The sequence below is a fragment of the Chlamydotis macqueenii genome, chromosome 1, assembly GCF_036417535.1.
Source record: "Chlamydotis macqueenii isolate bChlMac1 chromosome 1, bChlMac1.mat, whole genome shotgun sequence".
NCBI lineage: Eukaryota > Metazoa > Chordata > Aves > Otidiformes > Otididae > Chlamydotis > Chlamydotis macqueenii.
Window position 1 is genome coordinate 52,413,014 of NC_141556.1, and position 13,005 is coordinate 52,426,018.

General features: G+C 41.3%; 1 protein-coding gene across 9 annotated transcripts in view; it reads left to right on the forward strand.

The window, feature by feature from the left end:
• CNOT4 (CCR4-NOT transcription complex subunit 4) overlaps nucleotides 1-13,005 on the forward strand; it is an 82,572-nt gene that overhangs the window by 26,629 nt on the left and 42,938 nt on the right. For 6 of the 9 annotated variants that reach the window (XM_086751006.1, XM_086750985.1, XM_086751027.1 and 3 more), the window contains exons 1-2: nucleotides 5,501-5,520; nucleotides 11,314-11,557. In XM_086751006.1, the coding sequence (XP_086607132.1) occupies nucleotides 5,513-5,520; nucleotides 11,314-11,557 (252 nt within the window). In that variant the 5' untranslated portion in view covers nucleotides 5,501-5,512. Of the gene's footprint in view, nucleotides 1-5,500; nucleotides 5,521-11,313; nucleotides 11,558-13,005 lie in introns of those variants that run through there. The other 3 variants (XM_086751035.1, XM_086751041.1, XM_086751000.1) reach the window with 3 other exon arrangements.

Sequence of the window (13,005 nt, forward strand, 5' to 3'; positions counted from 1 at the left end):
ACTAAACATTCTTTCCTTCATTTGGATAACGCAAATATCTGGGAAGTAATAAGAAAACTGATTACAAGGTTTTTTCACTGGATAGTACAACTGTTGTAATTACTGAGTATGGCTGGACAGGCAGGCTTAGCACTCCTAAAGATGCTGCAGTGTTCTTGTTCGTGTGGCACTGTGAAAATGCAAATGACATCTTTTTAATGTAAAAGCTAAGCTGTCCTTTAATGCAAGCTTTAAAAAAAAATTGCATTTGCTGCTTTCTGGGCATACTGCATTGATGGTGCTCTTTGCTAGATTGTACTTCAGTGATGGTAAGATTATTCTTCTTCAGGCATCCTTTCAGATCAGACCAGTTGTATTATTAAGTGTGTGTGAACTAATGCAGCTGGAGCAGCAGGTCAAAAATAAGTCCTTCTGGTAAATTATGGCTGCCGGTGGGATGTTTCAAACTGGGTTATATTCAAATACAGTCTTGCAATCTCAAGTCGGGTGACTTCTGTGTGTGTTAAAATTTCTGGATTGTCACTCTTTAAAGGCTATGGAGCTCTTCTGAGCTGAGCTTTTCTTTGTAATTGAATCTGAGAATACTGACTATTATTAAGTATGCAATCTAGTACAGGCTGGCACAAGAAGTTTCTATTACAGAATGGCATGTTCTTTCCTTTCCTCTTCAGTGAAGAAAGAAGCAAATTGATTAAAAACTCCAGTAGCTGGAAGCCTGAAGCAAACGCTGGTTTTCTTGTCTTGGATGAAGGCATCCTAGGAAAACGTGAATAGGTAGAATGGCACTGAGGAGACTGATGAAAAGTGGGAGGTGGTGAGAGGGCTGCCTAGGAGACAGGCAGAGAGCTGAGCTGTGTCATGGGAGAGAGAGGAGAACAGCCTGAACTGCTGCGCAAAGGGAGGAGGTAGCACGTTGTGTTGTTTGGGTTGTGGGGTTTTTTAAGTTTTAAATTGATCTGTAGTTCATGTCTCTTGAAATAAGTTCACTTGCTCAGCTCCCCTATCAAAACCCGTTTAGCAAGTGTTGTAATTGAAGTTTTCTACTTGGTGATCTTTGTCAGTGAAATTAGCAATTCTTCTAGTGGTCAACATATTCAACATATAATCAGTACACATTGATACTAGTACTGAGGTCTAGCATTAGTTATACTAGTAGAGTTCACTAGCTAAAGAACAGAAATCTGTTTAGGTGCTGTACCAGCTTTTCTTAAAGGCACAGTCAGGCAATGTCACTTTAATTTACTATTTCAATGATGTGTTCACTTTTACTGGAGGAACCAATTCTCTTCAGGTGAAAAAGCTTTTTCCTTTTTTCTTTTTTGTACCCTCAGGAAAGGAAAATGAGGGTATGCTCTGCTAGTTCTGAAATCTTGAAGGATTTGGAGATGTAACCTACTGTTAACATTGCTATTTTTGGATAACTTAATTGGTTTCAAGTTTTGTAAACATACTGTCTTACATTACAAGCACTAAGACTTTATTACTTTTCTAGGCTTTGCTATTTTAAAAATTTCATGTATATTTTTTTAAAAAAAGTTATTAAATGCACCAGTGATACTGAGTTAAGAAGCAAACCCTCAAAAATCAGAGGAACATATTACAAACTGAAACAGCAACAGCTTTAGTGTGGGTAAGGCAGACCTTCTGCTGAGTTAGTTTAAAAAAAAAAAAGCTTTATTTAGTTGGCAATCAACATCTATAATAGTTATCAATACATAAAAATATATTTAGTAGTTGAAAAGTTAAAATCAGTTTAAATTTAGGGGAGGGCTAACTTGCGGTTTTTCTTAAAACTGGTGATTTTAAGTCATAGTGAGTAAAAGGCAGCAGAAGGATAAGAAATTCACAGATACATAAGATACTTCAGTTGCGCAAAGTTGCCATTCAGGGGGTTGCAACATAGAATGAATTGAAGCTTAAAGCTGTTCCAGCAAGTGTCCCCTCAGATTTACTCAGGATAGCACCAGGGAAACATCTGTGCCTGGTGTTTTCAATCTGCAGAGGCAAAAGTGCTGGAAAAACTGGATGCTGGAAATTTCTGTGAAACAGATGGAAACACAGGTCAGTGAGGTTGAGCTGCCATCGCTTGCTGAATATGCTTTGTGTTAATGACTACCTTTACAATTAATATTGTCAAATCACAAACAAATTACTGCATGTATATGCATTAACAAAGCTTTTAATCTGTCACCTGTCTTTTACAAAACACTTTGTTTTTCTAATGTACTGTCTGATAGTGCCTCTGTGCTAGAGTGTGAGTCTTCTACAATGCAACCAATATGCTAGTCTTCAAACAGAGAAAACTGATATACTAGGATGTGGAAAGAATAGGAGTTTTCCAGTGCTAGTGGTGCTGTATGGACTTATAAGGAGGACAAGTATGTGTTTGAGTATGTATCACCTTACTAAGGGCTAAATAGAATGCAGCATTATGGAAAATTGAACTATGGATAGCAGATGTGTAGGTACCCTGACTGCAGAATTAGTGTTTTGTGCTAGGGTGGTGCATGAACAGAATGAAGACTCTCCATTCCCCAGATAACCTCTACAGTAGCTGCTTGTGGTTGCTGCATGACTGGCAAGCTGATCTATCTAGATCCTCTTTCTATCAGTGACCAGTAGCAGATGCTCTGAAGAAAAAGTACGAGAAACAGAGTAGCACCCTTTGTCCCAGTAATGAGAGATTTAGGGAATTCAGGATAGTTCAGATGAAACATATTTCATGTTTAACAGGAGCTGATGGATGTCTTTTTGACAGACTTTTTTGCATGGTATGTTATGAACTCTGCAACATTATTTGACAACAACTTGTGATATGTAATTTGCTGTATAGAAGCCTATGTAGGTATGGCTATTCTGTTTCACCTGTTACTTGAGCATCCCCTGCTTGCATTCTGAGGAGTTGGAAATAATAATACTGGAATAGGTATACCAATATTAGATGGTAACTGTCTGTGACATAGTCTTTTAAAATACTTAAACTAATAATTTTATAGCTCACTTCTAATTCATTATCTAAATGCTTTTGGCATATCGTGTCTATATGTAATAGTGCTATAGGTACAAAAATGAAATGGGGACATGCAGAAAGAGAAAATAAGAAATACTAGCATTCAAGTCCTAAATGAATGAATGTAGGGAATATGCTTCTAATTTCACTGAATGAATTGACCTAGATGCTAGGATAGTATTATTGCCTTGGATAGTTGTGTCCAAAGCTTTATGTGCTTGTGGATGAATTTGTCGGAGTCTTATTTGGCCTGTTTTATTTCTAAATAAAATTTAACACCTTGATTCTGTTCATGATTTGTAAGAAAGTAATTTGAGTAAATTATCTCTTACTTGGCATTCAGGTATTACTTGATAGTATGTAGCCTTTTATGCATAAAAGCTTTAAGTCCTGTAACAATAAGCCTACAGTGACCAATTCTTGGTTCTGTTTAAATGAGAGAAGCATCATTTTGTGGAACATAACTCCCCCCCCCCCCCCCCCCCCCCAACTGTCTTGAAATAGTTTGTGTTCACGCTGGGTTTATGAAGAATTATTAGTTCCCTTTTCATTTAGCAGGTGGCATCTGACTCCTCTATTTTTGTTATTAGGGTGCCTTGAGAACATTAAGTCAAAACTTAGCTAGGGAATTCTTTAGCTGATTTTTGCACTATTCCTGAACATGCTGCTTGAGTGCCCTAGGTGCTTGTTTCGATGTCTTCACAGCACTGGTGCAAGCTTCTGTGTGGCTGGGTGATGAACTGGATGGAGGATTGATTTAGGTAAAATATGACCCAGGTTCAAGTAACAGTACAACTGCTTATACTGGCAGAATTCTAGGTCTGAAACCACAAGAGTGAGTTCCCTGAGCACCTGCAGAGAGGCTTAAAGCAGAGGAGTCCTCTAGAGACTTCAGTTTTGACCTCTTTGAGCTAAATAACTTGGGGATAATCCTAGTCAGCGTAATGCTGCTTTAGAAATACTGAGATGGCTACCTGATTCCTGGTCATACTTTCTAAGCATTTGGGGCTTTGTCTACCTCTTTTTGTGTGTGTGTTGTTCGTACGCGGATCAAAATGTAGTTGCAGACCACAGACAGAATAATAAACATTATTCCAGAGAGAAGACATGAGAGAAAACAGACTGTGCAGTTACTGGGCATGATTTTGCAATTAGTAGTACAGTTTGCTTTAAATGTTCAGCATGGTCAGGAAAAAGTAGGAAGTGAACTTTCCCTCTGTCTCAAATGAAAATTAACTTGGATGAATTCAAGAGCCTGCTTGCTTGCCACTGAGGTGTCTTTGTTCTCAGCTAGCAACAGCACCAGAAAACTTAGAAAAGCATAGCCTGTTTTCAAGCACTCCTGCTGTCTCCAATGTCGGTGTTGCTAACCAGGTGATTGTAAAATATCACTGTGTTCTGATGTTAGTGAAGAGCTGGTGGGTAAAAAGGGGTCACTTTCCTTGTGTAGTGCTCCAAAAAAATGACAGGCAAGTAGAAAGTCGCATGTCAAAGAGGTGGCCTGGGGAAGTTCCCCAGATTTCTTCTGAATTGTGTGTATGACTTAATTAAGACACAAGACTAGATGATTTAATGACTAGACCATTCATCCATGATTTGGGACACACATATGTGAACTTTCTCCCATATGGGTTCTCTGTGGGGCCCTGAATGACTGACTTGCTGGATCCAGCTGCTGCTTGTAGTCTGCTTGCCTTTCTGCCTCCAGCTTGTGTGTGGGATCACCACAGAGGTGAGGTGTGGAGGGGGAACTGATCCTTCCCCAGGGTGGGAATGGGGATCTTGGGGGGAGCTGGCTTCCTTGTGGTGTTATGCAAGCAGCATTCACATTGTGTTTTTGAGACTTGTTGGGGCTGATGAGTTTCAAAAGATACAAGGCTATGAAAAAAAAAGTAGGAGTTTCTGTTTACGTAAGTTTAATGAGCCCTTGCTAGAGGTTTAGTGTGTAAACTCGGACCTGTTTCACTTCCAAGTGTCAGGTATGTTTGAACTTTTAAGTGAAACATTAGCTAACATATGTCTGGATTTTTTCCTTCAAGAGGCCATAAGTCTCCAAATACTTTCTGACATGTGAGTTCTTTACTCAGGTTTTTCATGACTAGATTTTGACAGCTTTAGACTGTGACACTTTCAGTGTCTTAAAGCAAGTAGCAAGGCTGGATTCACCCCATTGTGTGAGGTGAAAGTGTCTGTATCCCCTGGAGCTGGCTGCCCTCCTAGGGGAGGACTTACACTTTAAGGGACATGTTTACTGAAATGAACTGCTAGCAAGTGGAAGTGTTCTGGTGTCTACTATGGGGAGATGAGGGAGAGCATATGTCAAATCTCAGATTGGTGCGGAAAACAAACTAGTTGTTTATCCCCTGCCCCCTTTTTTTAAGTAATGCCTTTAAAAATTAAACTGCTGGAAGCTAAACTTGCTCACCTCAAGTGAAAAAGGGAAAGGCAGTGTGTCTGCATCCGAAATGGACTGAGATCACTAACTGTTTTAGAAGTAAAATTATGTTTAGGTGAGTACCCTCAAATAGTAGGATCTCTTTTTCTTGACTGCAAAATTTGGAGAATTTCATCAAGAAAAGCAATTGTACAATGAAGCTGATCAGACACAGCTGTCAAATCCCCTAAGTAAGCACTTTTAGATGTTAATGAAAAATTATCTTTTCTTTAATTTTATATATGTGTTTGGAAAAGAAAGGAACTTATTCATTGGTATGGTGGAAGGGATAAGACACACAACTCTGTATTTCTATATTTTGGTTGTTACCTGTTACAAACTCACTAAATCTAAAACATGCTGCTGGACATTGTCCACCTCCACTCAATCCCCGTGTGCATGAATGTTTTGGCAGAGTCTCCTGTAAACAGGATGTGGAGCTGTTTGACTGCAGTTGTCAACATTTGGAAAGTGTATGGACAAATTCTAGCTGCTTGTATCACATGTGTGCCTGTGCGCAACCTTCCTCCTTTTTTTTTTCTGAGGTGCTATTAATTTAATCTCTTTGAACTTGATCCCAAAGACCAAATACTCTGGATTAAACACAGCATGTAATGCCATCTTTTGCTTTTTTGCCATTGCTGTGTTACTTTTCATATTATGTTAATCTTGGGTTGTTCGGAATAGCCTTAGAGTTGACTAGTCACTCTGTGTTTCTTGGTGGCACTATATGAACAATGCATGCCTTGCTATGCATGTTATTCTAGTTTTGAAAAAACAAGCGTTGTTCTGATGCAGAGTTGAGAGACAGACCCTGGTATTTAAACCCTACTGAAATGGAGACACACTTCATGGAGAATCTCAAAATGGGATGCTTGAATGGTCTTTTCCCAAGTACATAAATAGTGCGTCTTACTTAGTTTCAAGAAACATGGCACACAGCTGCTCTTTACTCCTTGTGGTAAAATAACAGGCCATTTGCTGACTGAAGCAAGCTATTGGCATTAGTGCTAGCAGCTGCTGAACTCTTAGTGTTAACTTAAACGGCTCATAAATGTTAATCATGTTGCAGTTTTGTTAGAGCTTGTCTGCATATCCCAGAGGCACTAGCTAATTTGTCACACTCTTTTTCACATGAACTGATGACATTTCTTAGTGGACATTCCAAATAGTAAGTCCATGGTTCAGTAGTTTTACATGCTGGCTGAAATGTCTTAAAAAATGCACTTTTAACTACAGCTTCACTAGTACTAGTATCGCGTTATTCAGACATGTTTCAGTAGGCTTAAAGCTGCTGAGCATGTGATGGAATGAGTACACAGTTGAAGGGAACATGCTCTCTGCTTACTTACCTCTTTGGAGATCCTGACAAACTCAAATCCAAATCTAAACTGAACAAAACCTGTCCAGTTTATCCTGTGTTTTGGCTTCAAGTCACTTTCATATTGTAATGGTTTTGCTGCTATACAAGTGTGAAAAGTTTACAGGCAATGTAAGGGCTGCTGTAGAAATGTGTGTTAAGTTATCTGCATAATAAGCAATTAAATAGTATGCTGTGGGCTTTTAACAGTCCCTCCCACTCTTTAGCAAGTGGAAATGTGTTCTTAAAAACAAGACAAAGCTCCCAAACAAACTAATCCTTTCCTTCCAACCAACTGAAAGTGAAGAGGAAAGCCTGTAGAGGGTGGAAGCGGAGACAGGTAGCCTGGGAGGACTACAAAGAGGCTGTGCGAGTGGCCAGGGATGGGGTGAGGAAGGCTAAAGCCCTGATCGAATTGAATCTGGCCAGGGATATAAAAAGCAACAAGAAGAGCTTCTATAGGTATGTCAGGGACAAAAGAAAGTCCAAGGAGAATGTAGGCCCCCTCCAGAAGGAAACCGGTGTCCTGGTTACCCGGGACATAGAGAAGGCTGAGGTACCCAATGACTTTTTTGCCTCAGTCTTCACCAATAAGGGCTCTTGTCTCACCACCCAAGCTGTGGAAGGCACAAGCAGGGACTGCCAGGATGAAGAACTGCCCACTGTACTCGAAGAGCAGGTTCAGGAACATCTGAGGGACTTGAAGGTGCACAAGTCCATGGGACCTGATGAGATCCATCCACGGGTCCTGAGGGAACTGGCAGATGAAGTTCCCAAGCCACTGGCCATCATATTTGAGAAATCGTGGCGGTCTGGAAGAAAGGGAACATAACCCCCATTTTTAAAAAGGGGAACAAGGAGGACCTGGGCAACTACAGGCCGGTCAGCCTCACCTCTGTGCCTGGCAAGGTCATGGAGCAGATTCTCCTGGAAACCATGCTAAGGCACATGGAGAGCAAGGAGGTGGTTGGTGACAGCCAACATGGCTTCACCAAGGGCAGATCGTGCCTGACCAATTTGGTGGCCTTCTATGATGGGGTGACAGCATCAGTGGACAAGGGACAAGCAATGGATATCATTTACCTGGACTTGTACAAAGCCTTTGACACTGTCCCGCATGACATCCTTTTCTCTAAACTAGAGAGGCATGGGTTTGGTAGACGGACCACTCGGTGGATAAGGAGCTGGCTGGATGGCCGCACTCAGAGAGTGGTGGTCAACAGCTCGATGTCCAAGTGGAGACCGGTCATGAGTGGTGTCCCTCAGGGGTCTGTGTTGGGCCCAGCCCTGTTCAACATCTTTGTGGGCAACATGGACAGTGGGATAGAGTGCACCCTCAGCAAGTTTGCCGATGACACCAAGCTGCGTGGTGCCGTCAACACGCTGGAAGGGAGGGATGCCATCCAGAGGGACTTTGACAGGCTGGAGAGGTGGGCCCGTGCCAACCTCATGAAGTTCAGCCAGGCCAAGTGCAAGGTCCTGCACCTGGGTTGTGGCAATCCGAGGCACAAATACAGGCTGGGCAGGGAATGGATTGAGAGCAGCCCTGAGAAGAGGGACTTGGGAGTGCTGGTGGATGAGAAGCTCGACATGAGCTGGCAGTGCGCCCTTGCGGCCCAGAAGGCCAATGGCATCCTGGGCCGCATCAAGATGAGCGTGGCTAGCAGGTCGAGGGAGGTGATTCTCCCCCTCTACTCTGCCCTGGTGAGACCCCACCTGGAGTACTGTGTCCAGCTCTGGAGCCCCCAACATAAGAAGGACATGGACCAGTTGGAGAAGGTCCAGAGGAGGGCCACGAAGATGACCAAGAGTGCTGGAGCACCTCTCTTATGAGGACAGGCTGAGAGAGTTGGGGCTGTTCATCCTGGAGAAGAGGAGGCTTCGGGGAGACCTGAGAGCGGTCTTCCAGTACCTAAATGGGGCCTACAGGAAAGATGGGGAGAGGCTGTTCAGTAGGGCCTGTTGTGATAGGACGAGGGGTAATGGTTTCAAAACAGAGGGAGGTAGATTTAGATTGGATATTAGGAAAAATATTTTTACAATGCGAGTTGTAGAACACTGGAACAGGTTGCCCAGAGAGGTGGTGGAAGCCCCATCCCTGGAAACATTCAAGGCCAGGCTGGATGAGGCTCTGAGCAACCTGATCTAGTCGGGGATGTCCCTGCTCCTTGCAGGGGGGTTGGACTAGATGACCTTTGAAGGTCCCTTCCAACTCTAACCATTCTATGATTCCTTCAGGTCAGATTCTGCTAATGTTCTCTATAGAGAACACTGGTAAGGTCCTGGAGCCTGATTTTGAGCCTGTTGAAATGACTGTAAATATAGCACTAATGAAAGCATACATAATGAAGTAAAAGCTGCTGTATTATTGTAAGAGTTTAACTTTTTCATTTTAATAATCGTGAAGGTCAGAGGACAGTGTTGTTGCTAGTGCATGCCATATAGAGAAATTGTGCTTACCGCATCTAAAATCCATTCTCTCATCCTTACTTTATGTGAGCATCCAGTTTTTCTCTCTAGAGAGTGGTATATGTTTACCAGAACTGCACTTTGTGCGTAGAGTCTATACTCCCTGCCACACTAGTTGAAATTTTAGTTAGTCGAGGCTTCTGGTATCAGCTTGTGAAAACAGGTTCACGTAACTACAACATGACCATTCCCATACAAAGCCATATACTCTCTGCTGTGTATTTGGGTGGTGCTTTGGTTGTGTGTGTGTATGCTGTTCCTCTTGAGGGTTCTCTGCTGTTTGCTTGCAGAGGAATTTCTGTCTCTGAAGAAATGTGCAGGACAGGGACAAGTATTGCAGATTGATGCTAAAAGGGTCCCATCCTGTAAGGAAAGAGGTCTCAACTTGAGCTAGAACCTCATGGGCTTCATGAAATAGACTTAATGCAAGGAAGTATGGTTTAGAGTGTGGAAGATCATAAGCAGGACTGGTTTTGTGGTTGTTACCGTATCAAACCAAAGGTACGCATAGCTAACACTATGACATACGGAAGTCTGAGCAACGGTTTGATCTCAAAACGTTCAGTCCTTTTATTTCCAAGGACCGGAGTAAATGTCACTCTTCAAGTAGGAGGATGTGAGAATTTGTTTGTGGACTTGCTCCCAAAAAGCCAGCGAAAGATTGAATAGCACACTATCTATAGTTTTTGGTTAGAAATGAAACAGAAAACTCTCTGGGAAAGTAGAGGAGACTCCAGATTATGTGTGTGTGTTTAAATTATAATTGCATGTCTGATGTTTTGGGAAAGGCATAATTGTAAAAAGAACTTCGGATTTTTAAGAAACTTCTGAGCTCACTTATTTGTGGTTTAGTTTGTTACAGATGGTATGACCATCCAACTGTCAGTTCTGGTCACATCTTTTTCTATAGGTTTCTAGTGGTTTGTTGTTTGGTTTTGTTTAGTTTTTTTTTCTTCCTCTAAAAGGTCCACCTAAAAATTCTGCCATTGCTCTTTAATTCTGTCCCATCTACATGGGTGTCTCATGCAGCAGATCAAGACAGCTTGCTGACATTAGATACAACTTTATGTATCCACAGTGGTACTTAAATGAAAAAAAGGAAAGAAGAAAAACCCCAAACTGATTGAATATCTGTGCCTTGTTTTGAGTCTGAAAGTAACTTTCTTGTGCTGCATTCTTAAACTGACAGAATGGAAGCATACTCAAATGACTGAATTCAAGAAATGAGTTAGGGGAGTGGTGACCTGAATTTTGCTTATCTTCAAAATTCTGATCCAGAAATACCTTATTACGGCTGCACCCTAAGTTAAAACTCAGGGGTTTTTTGACCACATTTTTATATTTGGGCTTTGGTGTGAATTGGGTGCTGGTGAAAAGTGTAAATGACTTGATGAAAGTTTTCTGACACATGTAGCAAGCTCTGTACTTGACAAATCTTGGCTAATGCTGTAGTCCTAAGGCTGATCTCAGGGATCAACCTCTGGATCAAAAAATGACATGAGCAAAGAAATGAATCCTCCTGAGAAAAAGCTTTCCTTGTTTTTGTTGAATAATCCTAAACCCTACTGAAAAGTCTGAATGGATGACTTCAATGTTGTTCCAAATCTCTGATTGTTCCAAGTCTCTGTGTGAAGGAATGAACTGATCTTAAACATAAAGACCTGCATTCAAGGATTTCACTTTGGATTTGTAGACGATTTCAAGAAAGCAGTAGTTAAAGAAGCTGGCAGAACTTAGAAGCAATGTATGGTATACACAGTTAAGCATTTCTTTGTAACTGTACAGTTTGAAACCCAAATATGCTAGTGGACTGCCAAAGAAGTGCTTGCCTATCCTGGGAGGGAGGTACGTCACCAGTACTATCTTTCATGTTACTTGTGTGACTCATAAGTAGGAAGAGATGCTCAAGTTTATTATGGAGCAACTTATGTGTTAGCAGATAATTTGTGTGGGGAGAAGGAAAGTCGTGAAGAACTGAAATATTAAAAGGTGCAAAAGAAAGGTTGTCAAAAGCACTAATCATTTTTTTTTCTCTTGCAGACCTTCAAGTGCTGACCTTCTCAGTCTATTAAGTTATTATAAACTTTTGCTGCTCTGCGAACATATAAAGATGTCTCGCAGCCCTGATGCTAAGGAAGACCCTGTGGAATGCCCCCTTTGCATGGAGCCTCTGGAAATTGATGACATCAACTTCTTCCCTTGCACCTGTGGCTACCAAATCTGTCGTTTCTGTTGGCATCGTATCCGCACTGATGAGAATGGACTTTGTCCTGCTTGTAGAAAGGTAAATATCCTGGAACAGCAACGTGTCTTGCACATATCGCAAGGCTTTTGCGTTGTATTGGTACCAAAGACATCCTTTTCCTTTGGGGAGGAAACATTCATCTAGTCATGGCGTAGATCAAGGGTGAGATGTTGGATCTTTCAGATTCTATCTGCATACGTGTCGAAGCTATTGTACAAAGGCTAATCTTGGTTTGTTAAATTCAGAACTGGATTAATAGGGGAAGCTGTGCATCAGAACCAAGGCATGCTGTTGCTGGGAGAACTGCCAAAAACAAACAAACAAAGTTTTGAATTGGGGTGTTCATGCATTGACAAAGTCTTTTCAGGAAAGACAGTGAGGATTCCAACATTGGGGGTTTCCTGAGGGTCAAAGTTCAGCTAAATTAGCAGAGCTGTCTGATGCAAGCTTATAAAGCACCTGCTTGTTTTGTTTTGTGGCACTGGAGCTTTTAATCCATATTTTTCTGGACACTAAACATGTAAAACCTTTGGAAAATATATCCAGTGGTGTTAAACTTTAAAGCATTTCAAAATCTAGGCCAAGTCTGTTTGTCTAGTATTCTGATCTTGTTGCCAAATGCTTAAAGGTAGTACTTTGAGAGTCACACTTAATTTCTCCCTGTCTCTTAATTGATGTCTGGCTGGTACTTTGGCCAGAACTATAAACTTCGGCTTCACTAAGTTGTCTGCTTTTTCCTTTGAATTATTTTCCTTCTTTCAGTATTTTGCTTAACCTAATTATTTCCTTATCTTCAGTGTTTAATAAAATTCTTTCTCAATATCTTCTTCTCTTTAGCTCTAATGACTTCCCTTGATTGTAACTTTCTTGCCTGGCCTTCCTCTCTTTGTTAGTTGCAGCTACTTACGTCCCCTTGTTCTCCTGCTGTTTAATTGTGATCTGTTACTTAGTTTATGCCTTTGGCTTCCTGTAACGTATTACAGCTCCCTTTTCAGACCCCAAGTAATCTTACTTGGTCTCACTATCTTTATTCACTTGCACAGCTTTCTATAAGCACTTCCAGTTGTATTTTCTTGTTGCTCTTTTGGGCTTTGGCTACACCAGAGCTGTCACTGCTAACCTGTGTTTGGACACGTCTGCAAGCCAGAAGGCTATCCCACAGCAACATACATTTGTGAACAAATTGTGCTGATTTGCTGTGATACTTGAGCTGTGTATCCTGCAAGGAAAATCCACCTGTCATCAAACAAATCAGTCTCCACATGTGACACCTGCTGTAGATGACACATGCTGTATGATTTTCATAGTACAAGCAAATTTTTGCTCTTCTGGTACAACATGAGATTTCTGGAATTTCCTTGTCTGTCGCTTCATTTACCTGGATTTATTACACTACTTTTTGCCAACAACTATTTGATTCATCTCTACCTGTTCATTATTGGAAGTTTGTGGAATATATCTGAAAAAAAAAAATCACAGAAGCATCA